General features: G+C 41.0%; 1 protein-coding gene across 1 annotated transcript in view; it reads right to left on the bottom strand.

The window, feature by feature from the left end:
* Positions 1-427: 427 nt before the first annotated feature.
* Positions 428-18,668, bottom strand: part of ARSB (arylsulfatase B) — a 208,582-nt gene continuing 190,341 nt past the window's right edge. Inside the window, exons 7-8 of the mRNA XM_034959909.4 lie at positions 5,059-5,181; positions 428-3,881 (exon numbers count right to left, since the gene is read on the bottom strand). Coding sequence (XP_034815800.1) covers positions 3,616-3,881; positions 5,059-5,181 — 389 coding nt within the window. The 3' untranslated portion in view covers positions 428-3,615. The remainder of the gene's footprint in view (positions 3,882-5,058; positions 5,182-18,668) is intronic.

Here is an 18,668-nt window from a genome sequence, read left to right as displayed (position 1 = left end):
CTGTTTACTTGCTCTGGAGGAAGTTAACTGCCATGTGTGAGGACATCCAAGCAGCCTGTGGAGATGCCCACATGGCAAGGAGCTGAGGCCTCCAGCCAAGAGCCTTGTGAGTGAGTCAGCTTAAAAGTGGATCCTACGGCCCCACTCAAGTCTTCGGATGACCACAGGCCTGCTTGACAACAATCTCACGAGAGACCCTGAGCCAGAACCACTGGGCTAAACCACTCCCAGTGTCCTTACCCTCATAGAATGTGTGAAGTTATGAATGTTTATTGTTTTAAGCTGCTAAGTTTTGGGGTAATTTGTTACGCAGCAATAGAGAGCTAATACTCTCTTTTACTGTCACTTTGTTTTCACTCCTACCCTTCCTTGACCTCCCTCTAATACCTTATTTTATAGTTTATATTCTTAGGGCAATGATTGACACTTTTTTTAGTTCTAAAATTTTTATATTTATTTATTTAACAGCTTTACTGAGATATAATTTATGTACCATAAAGTTGGTTGACACATTTAAAAAATTGTAATAAAACATAAAATTTAACATTTTAACCACTTTAAAATATACAATTCAGTGGCAGTAATTGCATTTATGATGTTGTATAACCATGACCACTATCTAGTTCCAGAACTTTCTCATCACCCCAAATGGAAGCCCCATACATATGGCTGACACATTTTAAAAGATTAATTTTATTTTGTCCCCCAAATCTGGAATAATCATGTAGTAACAAAGAAAAATGAGCTCACAATTAAATAAGCAAAACCTTCTGTAAAGGTAAAAAAATTTGCCGGGCACAGTGGCTCACACCTGTAATCCCAGTGCTTTGGGAAGCTGAAGTGGGTGGATCACTTGAGGTCAGGAGTTTGAGACCAGCCTGGCCAACATGGTGAAACCCTATCTCTACGAAAAATACAAAACATAGCCAGGCATGGTGGTGTATGCCTGTAATCCAGCTACTTGGGAGGCTGAGGCAGGAGAATAGCTTGAACCTGGGAGTTAGAGGCTGCAGTGAGCCGAGATCACACCACTGCACTCCAGCCTGGGTGACAGAGCGAGACTCCATCTCAAAAAAAAAAAAAAAAAAATTGGAAAGAAATAACATTATTTCTAACAACCATATATCAATCTTTTCACATTCTTATACAGAATCAGGGAATCTAATGAGATACATTCTATTATGGATAAACCAAAATCTCAAGTACTTGTTTTACAAAAAATTAAGTCTTCAAACTCTTTTGAAGTCCACTGGGTGCAGAACATCCCCCACTGTGCCTGAAAACCAAGGAACTAGAACTGGAGACAGCTGTTGGGAGGACAGCAGCGATAACAGATAGGTGCCCTGTAGCGATGGCCTCCAACGGCTACCTACACCCAGCCCTGGGATTCGGAGGATGCAGAAGGAACATCTGGGCTCAGCTATTTCATGCTGTCAGCCATACACTTCCAAGTGGGAGGTGATGGCAGTTTGGTCAGCTGTTTGCCAACCCAGGAGTTGGGTAAAGGTTGGTAAGAGATGTTATTAGTTTTAGCACCATTTCCTTCCAATAGTCTCATTTTAATACAATACAGGTTAGTAGTGACCAGAAAATATTGCTACTGAATTGAAGGATGACTATACAAGGACTTATATCAGATTATTTGTTGCTTTTAGTTTCTAGTGTCCCATAAAGAATAGAAATGGAAATTGCTGACAAGAGAGTACCTTTGGTAGGCACAGTTCCTTTTCTCCCCCCACTGGAGAGGACGCTACAACCTTGCTATAGAGTGTCCTGTGACTGCCCAGTGATGTAGATTACGCTCCTACCCCAGGAGGGGCAGCTTGAGAACAGAAAAGCAACAGCTGGAAGACATTTATATTACCTCTGTATTCAGCTCATTGGACTAGCATCTTTCATGGTGTGAGACTTTCTCATTTACTCATTTGTCCATTTATTCATTTGTTTTAAAAACTGAGGCCAGGCATGGTGACTCACGCCTGTAATCCCAGCACTTTCGGAGGCCAAGCTGGGAGAATTGCTGGAGCCCAGGAGTTTAAGACCAGCTGGGCAACATAGGGAACCTTGTCTTTTCAAAAAATAAAATTAGCTGGGTGTGGCGGTATATGCCTGTAGTTCCAGCTATTTGGGTGCCTGAGGTGGGAGAATCACTTGAGCCCAGGAGTTTGAGGCTACAGTGAGTTGTGATTGTGCCACTGTACTCCAACCTGGTGACAGAGTGAGATCGTCTCAAAAAGATATAAAAAATTAAAAATAAAATAAAAATTAAAAAATGTATTGAGTGCCTTCAGGCAGTGTTCCAAGCATTGGTGAACAAAATGGTGAGGCTAATGCAGAAAAGAGTATCATTTTTGCACACATTTCTCTGGGTGTGACACTCTCTGGAGCTAATATGGACTGTTCCACATTAGTAAGAATTAGTGGGATTGAGAAAGGGCTGCAGGCCAAACTGCATCCTCTTTGCCAGACCCCAGAACCTCAAAACAAGCAGTAAAACCGAGAATAAGAGGACTGTGGGTGTGCCCTCCTCTGCTTTACCAAGGCCCAGTATCCCAGACACTGGCCACTTGCTTTTTCATATCCTTTCCTGAGGTTTCTTCTCACTGCTAGTAAATAGCAGTGCAAGTCTTAATATATTATGAGATAAAGCTACAATCACAATGACTAACTCCATGCAATATAGGAAAAGCCTCGCTGAACAGATGCCACAGAGCCAAGCATCTCCCACCCAGCCCTCTTAGTGTCTACCATGAACATCCTCACAGAGCAACTCCACCGCCTATTACGGGGAGGCCTCTAGCTTCAGCCCTAGGGGCAAAAGTAAGGCAGGGCTCAGCAGCGTTCCAGAAATCAGGGGTGCTCAGGTAGAGAAGCAAAGTGGTCTTCCCAGGGATAGGACTACTGAGGTCAAAAGGAAAGGCAGGAAAAGCCACAGAAGAATTGGAAGTGGCAGGAAGTCTAGACAGAGTGAGCAATGGCTGGGGGGAAATAAATTACGATAAAAACACATTTCTTTATTTTAAAAGCCACAATCAAGGTGCAGGCATTTTGCTGTTGACCTGAACAACAAAATGGGCCTTATGCTCTGTGATGAGATAAGTGAGTAAGGGGTGAACCAAGAGGGGTGGTTCACTTGGAATGCCTGAACATGATCCTTCACCGACAGGGAGAAGCCTTGGCCAACAGAACCATTAATCACTGTCTGCTCCCTTCATTTGCGTAAGAAATGTGATTCACTCCAATAAAACTGGCTATTGGCAGAGGGGAATCGAACGTCTGACTTGTGAGTCTAAAAGAGCCAGCTGTTCCAGCCTCCAGGATTCAGTGAGAACTTCCTATTTCAAGTTAAGTTCCCAGCTGTCCCAAGGCTTAGGAAAGAGGGATAAACCCAGCCACCCCCACCTCTAGACACATGCTCCAGCCAACAGCAGGAGTGTTGCAGATTTTATCAGCTTCTTAAATGCATTAGGGGTTGAAATTAGACACCTCGGTGTGGTTTAAGAGCAAGAGAAGGGCCAAGTGAACCCAGGTTGGGATAACAAATGAGACAAGAGTCATGAGAAAAGGCCTGAGGTCCAACTTCCAATTGAAAGGTTTTCTAGCCTCCCTGAAATCCTACATCCAAGGGCCCCACACCCCAGTGGCCTTGGGATCACAGTGGGGGTCCTGTGCAGGGAAGTACACGGGCACTGAGTGTTTATGGTAGAACTGTAGGCGGGACAGGAGCTTTGTGACGATGTGAGGATATTCTCTGGACAGGTCATGTCTTTCTTCAGGGTCCCGATCAATATCAAAGAGCCAGAGGGTCTTGGTTGGTGGGTCTGATGAGGGTATCTCAGAAACATTGTATTGAGACGGTGGAGGGAACCAGTAACCACAGCCTAGCAAAGAAAACAAAACAGTTTACTGAGGGAGAAGCACAGAGGCAGGTTCTAATTTCAGGGAAGGAGTCTGAGGCCAAGGCTGCACTGGGTTGTGGGTGTGGAAACATAAAAAGATGTGGCCCTAGATGCTGTCTCTAGATGCTTCTCAGACTTGACTTCTGGTGCTTTAACTAGACATGTCTCACTGCTTCACAAGCCAGGACACCCAGAAACGTGTGTGCATGTGTGTATGTCCTTGTCACAAGGACTAGGGCATAGGGGTACTCCTGGCATTTAGTGTGCATGAGCTAGTGATGCTAAGGTCTTGCAATACATGGGACAATCCCAGTCAAAAAAGACTTGTCATATTGCAAACGCCAAAAATGTTCTCACTGTAAACATTGATTAATTACATCACAGCCTTAACCATCATCCCACATATTTTAAAAGTATTGAAAAGATATTACTCTTAGAGAATATAATCAGAGGAGCAACCTCCTTCCCCAGCTATACCACTGGTTGAGGGTGTAGCTCTCAGAGACTCTCTTTGTTAGCTAAATGTGCTGTGCTTGATGGCCACATATATTTAAAATCCGTATTTTCCATGAAGCATAAGAGTGACATTTCTTCCTTTCACCCCTGCTACAGTTAATTCTCTCCGTCTTTCTCTCTCTCTCTCTTTTTTTTTTTTTGGTTAGGACGAGTAGGTTAAACCATTTCTTCCTATCTCCTCATTCAGCAGCCCCAGAGATATGTTTTGCAAAAGGCATTTGTTACTTCAGTAAGCTTCTCCTTGATGATCCACTGGGAAAGCTTACTTGCACCATTACAATGATGGAAGCTGTGTAATTGGGAACAGGCGGAGTCTTACAAGTGGGAAAAGAAAACCCTGAATAAATAGTTGTCTTTCTAGGACATATATCAGGAGGGATCATGAAAGATTAGAAAGACAAATTAAGATTTCAGGTATCTGAGCAAAGTGAGGTAAGTGGTAGGGCTTAGGGGCCTTGAGGAGGAGCCACAGAGGAAGAGGTGGGAAACGGTTAGAACAAGAGTGATAATGTCCTCTCTTTCCAGAGAAATGGCCGTGGGAATCAAATCCCAGGAGGGCAGATAGACTGGAGATACTGCCCTGAGGACACAGCCCTGCTTTGTCTACCACGGGAAGGGAAGTTTGCTAAGCTAAGGACTCTACCTGGGTAGCCCGTGAGGAGTTTCCAATTTCCATGTCTAATTGCAGCATGGACAGATGTGTTAAAGGCTGAATATTCTGGAAGAGAAGAGTCATCCTTTGCTGGAGCCATGCTGTTCCTGGGACCTGGGAAGAAATAGTTTGAAAGAATTAGATCGCTGTTATTGGAACGTGTTGTTATAAATCAGCATTTTATACCCTTGCAGAACAGTAGCTTTTATTCAACACTGGAGTGCAAATGTGTATCTTGCCACAGAAATGAATCTTTTATTAAATCCAAACAGAAAGCTATAGTTACATGAAATGTCAGTCATAAACCACCGCAAATATAAAGGAAATCCCAAAGAGATTACAACACTAATTCATCCTTAAAATCGCTATGTTCTGCCAATGTACAGCTAGCCATATGCAGAACAGTGTTCTGTTACAGCAGAATGACTTTTTTTTGGTTTTTGTTTTTGGCTGTTAAACATTTAAATACATTTTCTGTGTATACTTATACCTATGTAAATAGTATAAGAAATTATAAAATGTACATTTTAATGCAGTCGTTTCAAGCTATGAGAGTTCATGCATGCCATGATAGAGTACAAAGACTTATTTTTTAACAACTCTTAAGGAATCTAAAAGTGAGCAGTGCTCAGTTAACTATTCAGACAGGATAACTATGGGGGTAAGAATAAATTTGGTATACAAATTTTTGGCTGGTATCATGGATTATATTAATTTATCATTTTTGAGATCTTAATTGATCATCAGGTTGGTTTTTTGCTTTTGTGGGGAGCAATTACTAATCTCTACCACCTCTTAAGTTTGAAACCAATTAAGAGGTAGAAGATAGACAGATGGAACAAAAAATACTGCTTTTGTTACTGACAAAATTGATTGGAGAGAATACAGCTTCAGATCTGTAGCAGAGAGATCTTGTTTGTAACTGACCCTTGACTTAGAAAGATTTAACCCTCACCATTGATCTTGCTGAACACCCAGTGGGCTCCCTTAGAGCACACAGCCGAGAGCAGACCAGAGTGCTTACATATATCCAGGTGACAGGCTGGCTGGAAATTGGACAGCAAAAAGGGTCTCGGTTGAACATGCTCAGTTCCTTCTTTTGAATAACTCCTTCCTTTGCCTGATTATGAAAGGAGTGAACAAGGCAAGAGTTCTACTCTTGTGGAAGACCCTGGTGGGTCCACGAGGGCTCTCACCTCACTCCTACCTATGCCTATGGTTGAAGCCTAGCTGAATAACATATAGTCTGTTTTAAGCCCACATTCATCTGTTAGCTTTTCAAATATGGTCACAGCAATCATCTTGGGATCACTTCGAAAGGTTGCTGAACCACCAGCCTAATAATTAATTGTCATAATATGTGATATGTCTGTAAAAGTATAGACTCCATTGGAGTGGTTAACCCATCTGTCTGCCTTCCTTTGATAATAGACTTTGAGAGAGCCCTTATCCTCACCCAAGCAGGACTTCTGTGCTCCTGGGGTTTTCATGCAGGGTGTGTCGGTGGTGGAAAAGGCGGGACATGCCATTCTTTTGACAGTCTTTTGGAAATGACCTTGTAGAGACAAGCTGGAGACAGATCCAGCAAACACTGGTGCTTTCAGAACTTCAGTCTCAACAATCACACAGCAGCAAATCTTTAGCACCAAAGAGGAAAATATTTTTGACTTCTTGTTTCTCTGCTTGCGGATATTTTGGCTCCAATACAAATGGATACTTCTAGTACTTGAGGTGCATGAGCATGTCTATCACAGGAAACGGTTGCTAACATACAGACTGTGGTAAAACTGTGAACCCTCATGGTTTACTCCTCACAAGTTTGTATGAAGGCCACATTTTGATACCAAAGAATGTTAAATAAAACAAGCATGTTTTGTGAACACAAACAAAAAAAGGAAATTTAACTATCTCATCTATACTTATATTTATACACATTTTTTTCCTAAAACAAACAGGAACATAAAATACCTAAACAATAAATAAGCCTAAGACTAAACTATGAAAGATACTATTATCTTGACTTTATTGTTTTCATTTTGAGAAATTAAACAAAGGGAAAATTACAAAGAATAATATGACTAACACCCTATGAGCCATCACCCAAAATGAACAGATGTTAACATTTTACCATGTTTACCGTTTTTTTAAAAAAATAAAAGAAACTGGACAATAAAAATGAAGTTGAAGTCTCCTTTGTTCCTATCCTCAAACCCTGTCCTTTCATTTACTCCTCTAGAGGCTGCTGCTATTGTGACTTCAGTGCATCCTTCAGCCATTTTAAAATGCAGAATACATATGTGCCAAGGGATAATATATAGCACTGTTTTATGCTTTAAAAATGTATGTGTGTACTGTTGGTGGGAGTGTAAATTAGTAAAGGTATTATGGAAGACAGTATGGAGGTTCCTCAAAAAATTAAAAATAGAACTACCATACAGTGCAGTAATCCCACCACTAGGTATTTATCCAAACGAAAGGAAATCAGTATACTAAAGGGATACCTGCACCTCCATGTTTATTGCAACACTATTTATAATAGTCAAGATATGGAATCAACCTAAGTGTCCATCAATAGATGAATGGATAAAGAAAATGTGATATATAGACACAATGGAATACTATTCATCCATAAAAAAGAGTTTGTTGGTAAAGCCATCTAGGCCTAGAGTTTTCTTTGTGGGGAGGTTTGAAATTATTGATTTAATTTCCTGAGCAGGTATAGGACAATTTAGATCTTCTATTTCTCCCTTTGTCAGTTTTGATAACTTGTATTTTATTAGGAATTTGTGTAGTACATGTGAACTTTTGTTTTGTATTATCTTTTAAATGTTTGTAGCATCTGTAGTAATATTGCCTGTTTATTCCTGATATTGGCAATTCATGCTTCTCATTTTTTTCCAAGATACATTTTGCTAGTGTTTAATTGATTTTATTAGTCTTTTTTTTTTCTTTTTAGATGGAGTCTTGCTCTGTCACCCAGGCTGGAGTGCAGTGGTGCGATCTTGGCTCACTGCAACCTCTGCCTCTGGAGTTCAAGCAATTCTCCTGCCTCAGCCTCCTGAGTCGCTGGGATTACAAGCGCATGCCACCATGCCCAGCTAATTTGTTGTATTTTTAGTAGAGACAGGTTTTCACCATGTTGGCCAGGCTGGTCTGGAACTCCTGACCTCATGATCCGCCCGCCTTGGCCTCCCAAAGTGCTGGGATTACAGGCGTGAGTCACCGCACCTGGCCTGATTTTATTAGTCTTTTCAAACAACAAACTTTTGGCCTTGTAGATCCTATCTGTAATATGTTTGTTTTCTATTTCATTAACTTCTTTTATCTTTATTATTTCCCTCCTTTTATTTTCTTTGGGCTTAATTTGTTATTTTTTTTATAACCTTTTGAATAACAGATATTCAACATTTTCATTTCTAATACGTACTATGAATTATCCAAGCACCAACGTAAAAAATATGTAGTCTGAAGTTGTTGGGCTCAATGCTCTGTATATCATTTAGGTCAAGTTTGTTAACTATGGTGTTCAAATCTTTTATATCTTTATGGACATTTTTGTTTGTTTGCTTGCTCTATCAGTTACTGAGAGAGGTATGTTAAAAATCTCTTCTATGACTGGATAATTATTTTGAAAACTCCCTCTTTAATTCTAATAATGCTTTCCTCCTTTAAATCTACTCTATCTGATGTATAGATAGCTCAGTTTTAGCTGTCATTGTTGCTGCTGTTAGTACCTGCATAATATATTTTTTCCATCCATCTGTCAACATGTGTGAGACTCTTATGCAATAGAAAGAAGTATAAAACAGGGTATGATAGGCAGGATAATGGTTCCTCAAAATGTCAACATCCTAATCTCCCAGAACCTATGAATACATCACCTTCCATGCCATAAGGGACTCTGCAGATATGATTATAGGTAAGACCTGTAAGATGTGAGGATTATCTCAGATTTATCTGGGTGGGCCCGATCTAATGACATGAGTTCATAAATGCAAGGAGTACTTCTTGATTATGGTCAGAGGGAGATGTGGCTGCAGAAGAAGGGTCAGAGAGGTGGCAACTTTTCCTTCTAATCAATAGGGAGACATAAGAGGAATTTAAATATATTTTTTAAAGAGTATATCATATAGTTCACATATGATCAAATTCACCCATTTTTAGTGTAAAATTCCATGGTTTTTAGTATGATATATTCACAAAGTTGTATAACCATAACTGTAACATATTTTAGAACGTTTTTATCACCCCAGAAAGAAACCCTGCACCATTGGCAGTTAATCCCCATTTACTCCCACACCCTCCAGCCCTAGGCAACCCTTAACCCACTTTGTGCTCTGGATTTACCTATTCTGGACATTTTATATAAATAGGATCAGACAATATGTGGCCTTTCGTGTCTGGCTTCTTTCACTTGGCATAATGTTCTCAAGGTTCATTCGTTTTGTGGCATGTATCAGTACTTCATTCTTTTTAAATAATGAATAATATTCCTTTCATTCCTGTATATTGCCAAAAATATACCACATTTTCTTTATTCATCAATTAATGGACACTTCTTTGTTTATACTTTTTGGCGACTACGAGTAATGCGCCATGAACATTCATGTACAATTTCAGTGTGGATGTACATCTTCACCTCTCTTGGGTATATACCTAGAAGCAGAATTGCTGAGTTATATGGTAAGTCTATGTTTAACCTTTTGAGTAACTGCAGAGCATTAAAAAATGGCTGAAAAGTGTTCTGTATTACATTCTCAATTTTATTCTTTTTAGAGACAGGATCTCACTCCATCACCCAGGCTGGAGTGCGATCTTAGCTTTAGCTCACTGCATCCTTAAACTCCTAGGCTCAAGCGATCCTCTCACCTCAGCCTCCAGAATAGCTGGGACTACAGGCACATGCCATCATGCCCAGCTGATTTTTTATAGAGATGGGGGTCTTGCAGTGTTACCCAGGCTTGTCTTCTGGCCTCAAGCAATCCTCTCACTCCAGCCTTCCAAAGTGCTGGGATTACAGGCATGAGCCACCATACCCACCCAATTTCATCCTTTTGTATATAGATATCTCAGTTGTCTCAGAACCATTTGTCTCAGAGAGTATTCTTTTCCTCTTTAATTGTCTTGGTATCCTTGTCAAAACCCAATTGATCATAAGCATGGGGGTTTATTTCTGGACTCTCGATTCCATTCCATTGATCTATAGTTATTAAAAAATCGATATCTATCTATCTATCTATCTATCTATTTATATAGATACAGGTTTCACTATGTTGGCCAGGCTGGTCTCAAACACCTGGCCTCAAGCGATCCAGCCTCCCAAAGTGCTGGGATTACAGGTGTGAGCCACACACGTAGCTGATCTATGTCTATTCTTATGCCAGTACCACACTACCAGGACTTGTCAAGCTTAGTAGTAACCTTAGAAATCAGCAAGCCTGAGTCCTCCCATTTTTATTTTTTCCCAAGATTGCTTTGGCTGCACTGGGTGTTTTCATTATTAACTTGACAGTGTATCGGATAAACTGTCAGGACCCAAGACAGGAGGCAGAGGTTTCTTAGAATGTTAACAAACTTTTAAAACTTCTTTGACAGAGTTGGACTAGATTCCAATTTAAGAAATATTTGTTGATTAACAACTGTATGCGGTAATATAGCACTGTGTTCTGGAATTCCATGACATGAAGTGATGAGCAAAGAGACATCTAAGAGAAGTTCCCAAGGTGAAAGCCAAGATATTTGGTGACAAAAGAATATAAAAGATAAATAAAATCCAAGGTTTTGAGTTTGGTGATTGAGAGAATACTGTTGATATTGGCAGAATAGAGATGTTGAGACGGGAAATAGTGGGGAGTAAAGGATTCTGGAATGAGACATACTGATTTTAGGAATTAACTGGAGCTCAAGGTAGATGGCTCCACAACATATTGGAGCTATAGGACTGGCCTCTGTCTGACAGACTGAGGCACACACTAAGCATCACCCGCAATGCAGGGATTGCTTAACCCTGGAAGTGGACTCGCTGCCTAGGGAGGGAAGCAAGAAAGCAGACGCCCAGAAACAGAGCACTGAGGGCCAAAGGAAAACAGCAAACGGAGTAGAGAGGAAAATAATATGAGGAAGTGAACCAGTTAAACAGGACATTGCAGAAGCCAAGAGAGCAGAGGGTTTCAAATGGCGAATCAGAAGAGCCAAATATTCCATCTATTAGCTTGATGAATGAGCAGAAGCTAGGGAGTTAAGAGAGAAGTATAAACAAACAAATTTTTCTCATTTCCTTCTGAGCTGAAAGCCACCTCTGAGATAATAAAGCTTTCTGGCCAGACAGAAATATTCAGCTATAAGATGGATTAGCCGTGTGTATTGATTTTGGATGGGAAAAAGGAGATCAGCAGAAAATTTTAGGACTGATGAAATATGTTACATAATACGTAGTAAACTTACGGCACTCCTTATCTGAGCAACCCCTAGAAATTGGGAGTTGTTTGTTACCAGAATGAGGTGGCCTGATGGTGGTTTCAGTGGAGAAATGTGTTCTCCAGACCCAAAGTAGGTTCTGGAAGTAACTCGGAAGTTGTCTTGAAATAGGATGGTGAGTTAGTGGGTCGGGGTCCAGGTTCACCATTTCCATTTCAACAGAGTTCAACTCCTTAAGGAAGAATCTATAATATCTGCTAAATATGTTGTACTTCTCTACATTTTTTTAATTTATTTTTTTATTTTTTGAGATAAGGTCTTACTCTGTTGCTCAGGCTAAAATACAGTGGTGAGATCACAGCTTACTGCAGCCTTGAACTTCTTGGCTCAAATGATCCTCCTACCTCAGCCTCCTGAGTCGTTAGGACCACAGGCATGTGCTACCATGCCTAGCTAATTTTAAAAAAATTAGAAAAAAAATTTTTAAAGAGGCCACTATGATTTTTGTAATTGTTTCCCTACGTTACCTGGCTGGTCTGAAACTCCTGGCCTCAAGCCATCCTCCCACCTTGGCTTCCCAAAGTGCTGAGGTATTATAAGTGTGAGCCACCACATCTGGCCTACATTTTTGTTTGAAGAAAGGGTCTATGGCTAATATATATAGTTTGAAATACACTAATTAGTGATTCCAATGGGTTTACCAAAAAGGGAAGGGACTGAGGGGAGGGCTAGAGATACTTCTGATCTTCATGAAAGGCAATCCTACTCTCTTGACTGCACAAGGCATCCTCTTGACCTTGGAAAGTATTGTATAATACAGTGTATGATTGTACTTTTAGGAAACACAGTATTTTTCATAATAATGCAATTTATATGTTTGTTGTATATATGTTGGAAAATACGGAAAAACATGAAAAGGAAAATAAAAATGACCTGTTAATTTATTAGTTGCTGTTAACATTTTGGTATATAGCCTTTGAGACTTTTAACTACATAATGCTTAAACAAAATAAATATGTGAGCTGACCTGCAAATAAGAAGAGGAAAGTCCATGGAAGACAGGAAGTTTTCATGCCCAGAGAGAAGAGCATGGGTAGAGATCAGCAAGAAATTAGTAGAGAACCTAATAATCCATCCAAAGTATGAAAGCAACCAAGAACCAGTTTGGCTTCTGAAGAGGGAAATGATGTACAAAAGCAATATCCCAGAAAGACAGTTCTTAACGATGCATGTACAGCAGACTGGAGTGATATGGTATAGAGTCTACAAAGCCATCACAAAGGCCACCATCATATCCTGGAGGGCAGGTTGCAGCTGACAAAAGGGTGAAAAAGAGTGAATTCAAGAAGGACTCAATTTGTATTATAAAGCATTTGGGGTGGAATCCATAGAGAGAAATAATAATAATAAAATAGTAATAGCAGCTAATATTTAGCAAACGTAATACAGATGAGGCATTGTTTTAAGCCCTTGGTGTCTAATTTAATCCTCGTGAAAGTCCCATGGATGAATAAACTGAGGCACAGAGAGGTTAAAGGCACATAGCACCATTTGGGTCAATATGAGGAATATGTTTCCACCAGACAGAGCTTCCCCAAGACAGAAAGAATGAGTTTCCTTGGGAGGATGATTTTCTGGCATTAGAGGTGTGCAAGCAAGGGCTTGGCAGGGTGGTGAGGGAAGCGTGGCACAAACAGCGCTGTAGGGTGAACGGGAGGGTCTAGAGGCATTTCCTCTCCGAAATGCTGCTCAAGTACAATGAGCTGGACTTGATTGGAGAACGGGGCTTAGGAAGACCTACTGTTGTGACCCTGAAGGAAAGCAGTGCTAGGGATGGTAATGAGGATGGAGGAAAGGGCTGTATCATTGAAGTGGCATCCTACCAGCCCTTCTCCAGGAGGCCATAGTACACAGTAGCATAGAACATGCACTTTTGGAGCCAGACTGCTTGGGTTTGAATCTCAGCTCCATCATTCACTGGCTGTGTGATCTTGGTGTTAGCTGGCCTCCCTAGGCCTCAGTTTCAGTATTGTTGTGAGGTCTAAATGCAACGATACATTAAAAATGTCTAGTACTAAGTACAGCATATAGAAAGTACGCAGTTATTACCACCTGTGCAATCTTGGGCAACTTTTTAAACTTCCCATGCCTCAGATTACTATCTATAAAATTAACATAACAGTAGCAAGTGAGATAAGACATATATAGTGCTTAGTAGAATATCTGTTATATTGTTAAGACAATTGCCAACATTAAAGATAATAATATCTAATACTTAAATACTACGTGCTTATAAACATAAAACACTGCTTTAAGTGTTCTATGTATAACTCATTTAATCTTTGCTCTATGAAACAGATATTAACATCTGTCAATAACTATCACTGAATGGTAGCTATTATCATCAGTATAATATAGTTTCATTTTCTTTTACAACCTCTTCTACCCAAGACCTTACAAAGAGGAGGAAAGGAGGCAAAAATCACTATTATATCAGAAAAACAAAATAAAACCAAACAAAAAAACAACCAAAGTCACTTCTCTGGTGTGGATTTAGAAAGGGTCTATATTTGCTCCCCCATTTATGTTCTATAATTTAAAGAGGGTTGGGGTAAAAAGGATTTATGTGTGGAAGCTATAATTTACCACTTTTAGTCTGTAGCCCCTTTTCTGTCCGGTTTGTTTGGCCTGCCATTCATTTCTACTGAGTTCTATTTGTTTTTTATCATTTCACAATTTATGAAGATCAGCAAAATTTCATTCTTTGCCAATAACCCATCTGACTTTCCCTGCCAGTGTGATGCCACCTTCACTTAATGATGTATGCATATTTACTTACAGTAAAACTTACTCACTTGGGCTAAGTGAGAAAAATACCCCAGCTGTCCCAGAAATTTGGTTCTTGAGGAGTTTTCTAGTCTGGAAATTCTGTCGAGTATGTTTTTAATGTACAGGCAAGATTTAGGTTTAATTAGCAACTATCTTCAACTTTTGTACTTAAAAGTTCCTAAAAGTAGCTTTTTTATTTATTATGTAAATCAAATGTGTCTCTTAAAGCTTATTTATGCTAAAGTTCAGTTTATACTAAACATCTGATTGGCTGACCACTTCTTTATGGCTCACTCTAACAAAAGTTCAAAGGATCTCAAACTGAAAGTGAGGTTCAAGTCATTAAGGTCCTTCATGTGCCAGCTAGTCAGACACCCAGAGCCCGTGAGTCCCCCTCCCAGATCAGCGCACCCAGGCTGCATCTGAGCGACTGCGCTGGTGCACATGTGGCTCAAATCTCCAGTCTGCTCATGGTTTTGAATGTCCCACCAACTGCAGGCTTTGGCTAAGGCCACCCTCTCATCTCGCTGTGTGGTAAGGGCTTACATATCCAGACGTGCATGTATGCACTGTTGTCTAGATTTTTGTTTTTAAAAATAATCGTGGACCTAAAAATAGTTTTTTCCTAAAATCAATTCCCTAAAATACACTGACTAGAAGCCCCACACTCTGAACTGATGCTTTAGTGAACCTCTTTGCTTAATTTTTGAAGATGAAAAAAGCCCCTAACAGCTGGGAAGTGGGGCTGTGCACAGCTGTTTTGGATGGCGCAGTGGCATGCCGTATGCCAGGCGTGTCCAATCTTCTGGCTTCCTTGAGCCACGCTGGAAGAAGAAGAATTGTCTTGGGCCACACATAAAATACACTAACACTAATGACAGCTGATGAGCTAAAAAAAAAAAAGAAATTGCAAAAAAACTCATAATGTTTTAAGAAAGTTTATGAATTTTAAGAAAGTTTACAGGCATGGTGGCTCACGCCTGTAATCCCAGCACTTTGGGAGGCTGAGGCAGGCAGATCACTTGAGGCCAGGAGTTCGAGACCAGCCTGGCCACTGTGGTAAAACCCCATCTCTACTAAAAATACAAAAATTAGCCAGGTGTGATGGTGCATGCCTGTAATCCCAGCTACTCAGGAGGCTGAGGCATGAGAAGCACTTGAACCCAGGAGGTGGAGGTTGCAGCGAGCCGAGATCACATCACTGTACTCCAGCCTGGATGACAGAGCGAGAATCTGTCGCAAAAAAAAAAAAAAAGAAAAGTTACGCATTCAAGGCCATCCTGGGCCACGTGCAGCCTGTGGGCCATGGGTTTGAATAAGCTTGCCCTATGCCATCACTCTAGTTCTGAAAAGTAACTCAGAGAAATCAATCACTGGCATTTCAGTAGCCTTTAGAACAAGCTCTTTTTCTTATCTTATAAAGTCATTTAACCACTCTGAGTTCCTGTTTCCTTGTATGCAAAAATGAGAACCAAAATACTACCTAAATAGAATGAGTGTGAAGAGGAAATAAGATTCTACACGTAGTGAGCATTCTGTGCACCATAAGTGCACAGATTCTGGGTACAGGTCTCTTGAATTTCCACGGTGGTTGCCATAAGCCCAGGCAAATAGGTAAAACCAACTGACCAACTGAAAGAAATCATTTCAATATATGTTGAACCTATGGCCTCTGACTGACAGCTGTCAAAGTCAAGGTGTGACCAACTGCTCAACCCTCTTATGACTGTGAGATCTGAACCAGCTGCAAAGGGAACAAGGTATTGTTAGAAAATTATGTGGGGAATATGTGGTAACATTTTCCCCACATAACCTGTAGTGGTATGCCACACTACAGGTCTGGCCAGAATTGTAAAAACAGAGTGAAATAGAACAGAGATTCCCAATTCTGGTTCTGCCTTGGGGTCACTGGAGCCTACAGTCCCTTTCATACCTATCTTTGGTTCCCTTAGTCTAGCCCAGCTGAGCCCCGGCATCCTGTTTGGCCCAGCCTGGCCCAACATAGGCTGCCTGAAATTACCATCTTCAGCAGCATCTGTTGCACTTATGATGGTCTTTGCACAGCTATTGCCCTAGGACAGTCCCACAGAGGACTTCCTGCCTCACCAGGTAGCCCATGTCATGGATGGTCAGCTGGAGCAATTTGAAAGATCTCAAATGTGCCTCCTATAGTATCCATCCTATTATTTTCATGCTGCCTGCAGTGGGCACCTAGGAGACATTCAACTCCCACTCCTTAGAAGACAACACTCTTTTTCCCACCTCCACACTTATCTTACACATAGTGGGGACAGGGAGGAGCAGGAAGTTTCTACTCTAATTGGCATTTTTATTTAAAATAGATTTTATAGCTAAATCAAATGTTTATGAGCATGGATGTACGCAGTTGGTCAGTGAATTTCAGAATGGAAGAAACAAAAAGATGTCTTCCCAACTGCTCGGGAATCAGAGTCTGGAAAGGAAGAGTAAGGAGACAGCAGAGAGCTGAGAAGTATCTCGATCCTGTGGCCATGGTCCCCCCAAACTAGATTGATTTACTTCGTCAACAAATACTTCTTGAACTAGTCCTAGTTGCTGGGCACACAGCCAGGTGGAGGAAGGCAAGGAGACAAGCAGTGATGATCAATTAGGATGGGTGTTGTGGCTAGGGATGGGGGCTCTAGGAAGGCAAGGTGGGGACCTTGATTAGTCTAGGGAAAGGAGAAGATCTCCCTGAAGAAGTGATGTCTCAGATGAAACTGGAAGGCTGAATTGGCATTAGAAAGATTTCAATTTTTATTATTTTTTTTTGAGGCGATGAGGCAAGTATGTGTGTGCTGGGGGCAGCATGGGAGGAAAGTGGAAAAGGAGAAGAGTGATCTGGGCAGAGGCACAAAGCAACGTAGTACATTCTGTAGAGCCCGTACATTTAGGCCCCAGAAATTCTCAAGTTATATGGTTTCTGCTGCAACCTTAACTTGAGCATAAACATTTCTTTAGGCATTTCCAAATATCTAACCACACTGCTGGAATCAATCTCATCCTGTAGGAGTCTGCTTCTCAGGCTTACTATAAGCTGGCTATAGGTGCTGTAGTGGATTCTAAATTTGCTTGCTATTAATTTTATGAACTGATTTCTCATTCCTGGGCTTGCGGCTCTGTTAAAAAACAAAACAAAACCCACCAGGGTTCTTGGCTCAAAAGGGCAATTCTAATTCATATATCATTTTGGAAAAAAAAAAAACACAGAATGAATTCAATAGTCTTCAATTGCACAAACATGAAATAAAATAAAAACATCCAGTGTTTATTGAGGCCAGTGAACTAACACTGAGTAGTAAGAGGGGAGGGTGTGTCCTAGTGTAGAAGCAAGAGTAAATGTGACCTGTCCTGAAATAGGAGCCTAAAGAATCTAACACAAGGCAAAGAAGACAGGACCGATAAGGGAGGCAAAAAGAAAACAGAAAACAAAGAAGAGAGGTGGGGTGGGGGAGAAAGGCAAAGGGAGAGGTGATAGGAAGGAGGAGGAGGGAGAGGAGGAAGAATGTTTTATCAGGCAGGATATTCGGGGAGTATTTACAAGCCAATTTTTTCTTTTTACCCTGTCTGTCTCACTGCTTCTCCAACTTTTCCAAAATTAGGTGAGGCCACTGGGGTGAGAGGGATAGAGTGAAGCTCAGAGTAACTGAGGCTCAAGCATCATTTAACGCTTGACTGTCATAGGCACTTACTAAACATGTGCTGTTCTGTTTTCCAGTTGTCCAGGCTGCCTCTTCACTTTTACCAGAGCTAATTAATAGCAGTATTAGCAGCAAGATTGAGATCCCTGGCTTTGGAACCAGACTAAATGGGCCAGCTCTCCTACTTCATAACTCTGTAACCATGGGCATTTTACTTAGCCTCTGTTTTCTAGCTGATAAAATCAGTAAGTGCCTCAGAGATTTTTTTGGGAGAATTAAATGAGATAGTACATTGAAAGCCCATAATAGGGTCCCTGGCAGATAGTAAGCTCTCAATAAATGTTAGCTATTATTATTATCATCATCATATAGTAGTTATTGAAATTACACAGTTAAGGCAGTGGTTTTCAAACTTTTAAGGACAAAATCTTCCTCCCAAACAAACTCTATGCAGCTGCCCAGCAGAGGTGGCCAATGTCCACCTTGGTTCATCTTTGGGAGTCTCCAGAGGTCCCTCCAGCTCCATGGACCCTAGGGGGATGCTGGTGGCCTAGGGCACTCTGCTGGATGCCCCCATGTGGGTGCAGGTACATGTGGGGAGTGAGGGGGCCTGGGAGCCACACCAGCTTTGGGGAGGAGGGGGCTGGCTTGTGGGTCTAGATTACAGACCTTTCACAGGCACTGTGCCTTTCACAG

Source organism: Pan paniscus, chromosome 4 (genome assembly GCF_029289425.2).
Source record: "Pan paniscus chromosome 4, NHGRI_mPanPan1-v2.0_pri, whole genome shotgun sequence".
In the NCBI taxonomy this organism is placed as follows: domain Eukaryota; kingdom Metazoa; phylum Chordata; class Mammalia; order Primates; family Hominidae; genus Pan; species Pan paniscus.
Note: the sequence above shows the minus strand (reverse complement) of the source record. Positions and strands in the feature narration are given on the sequence as shown.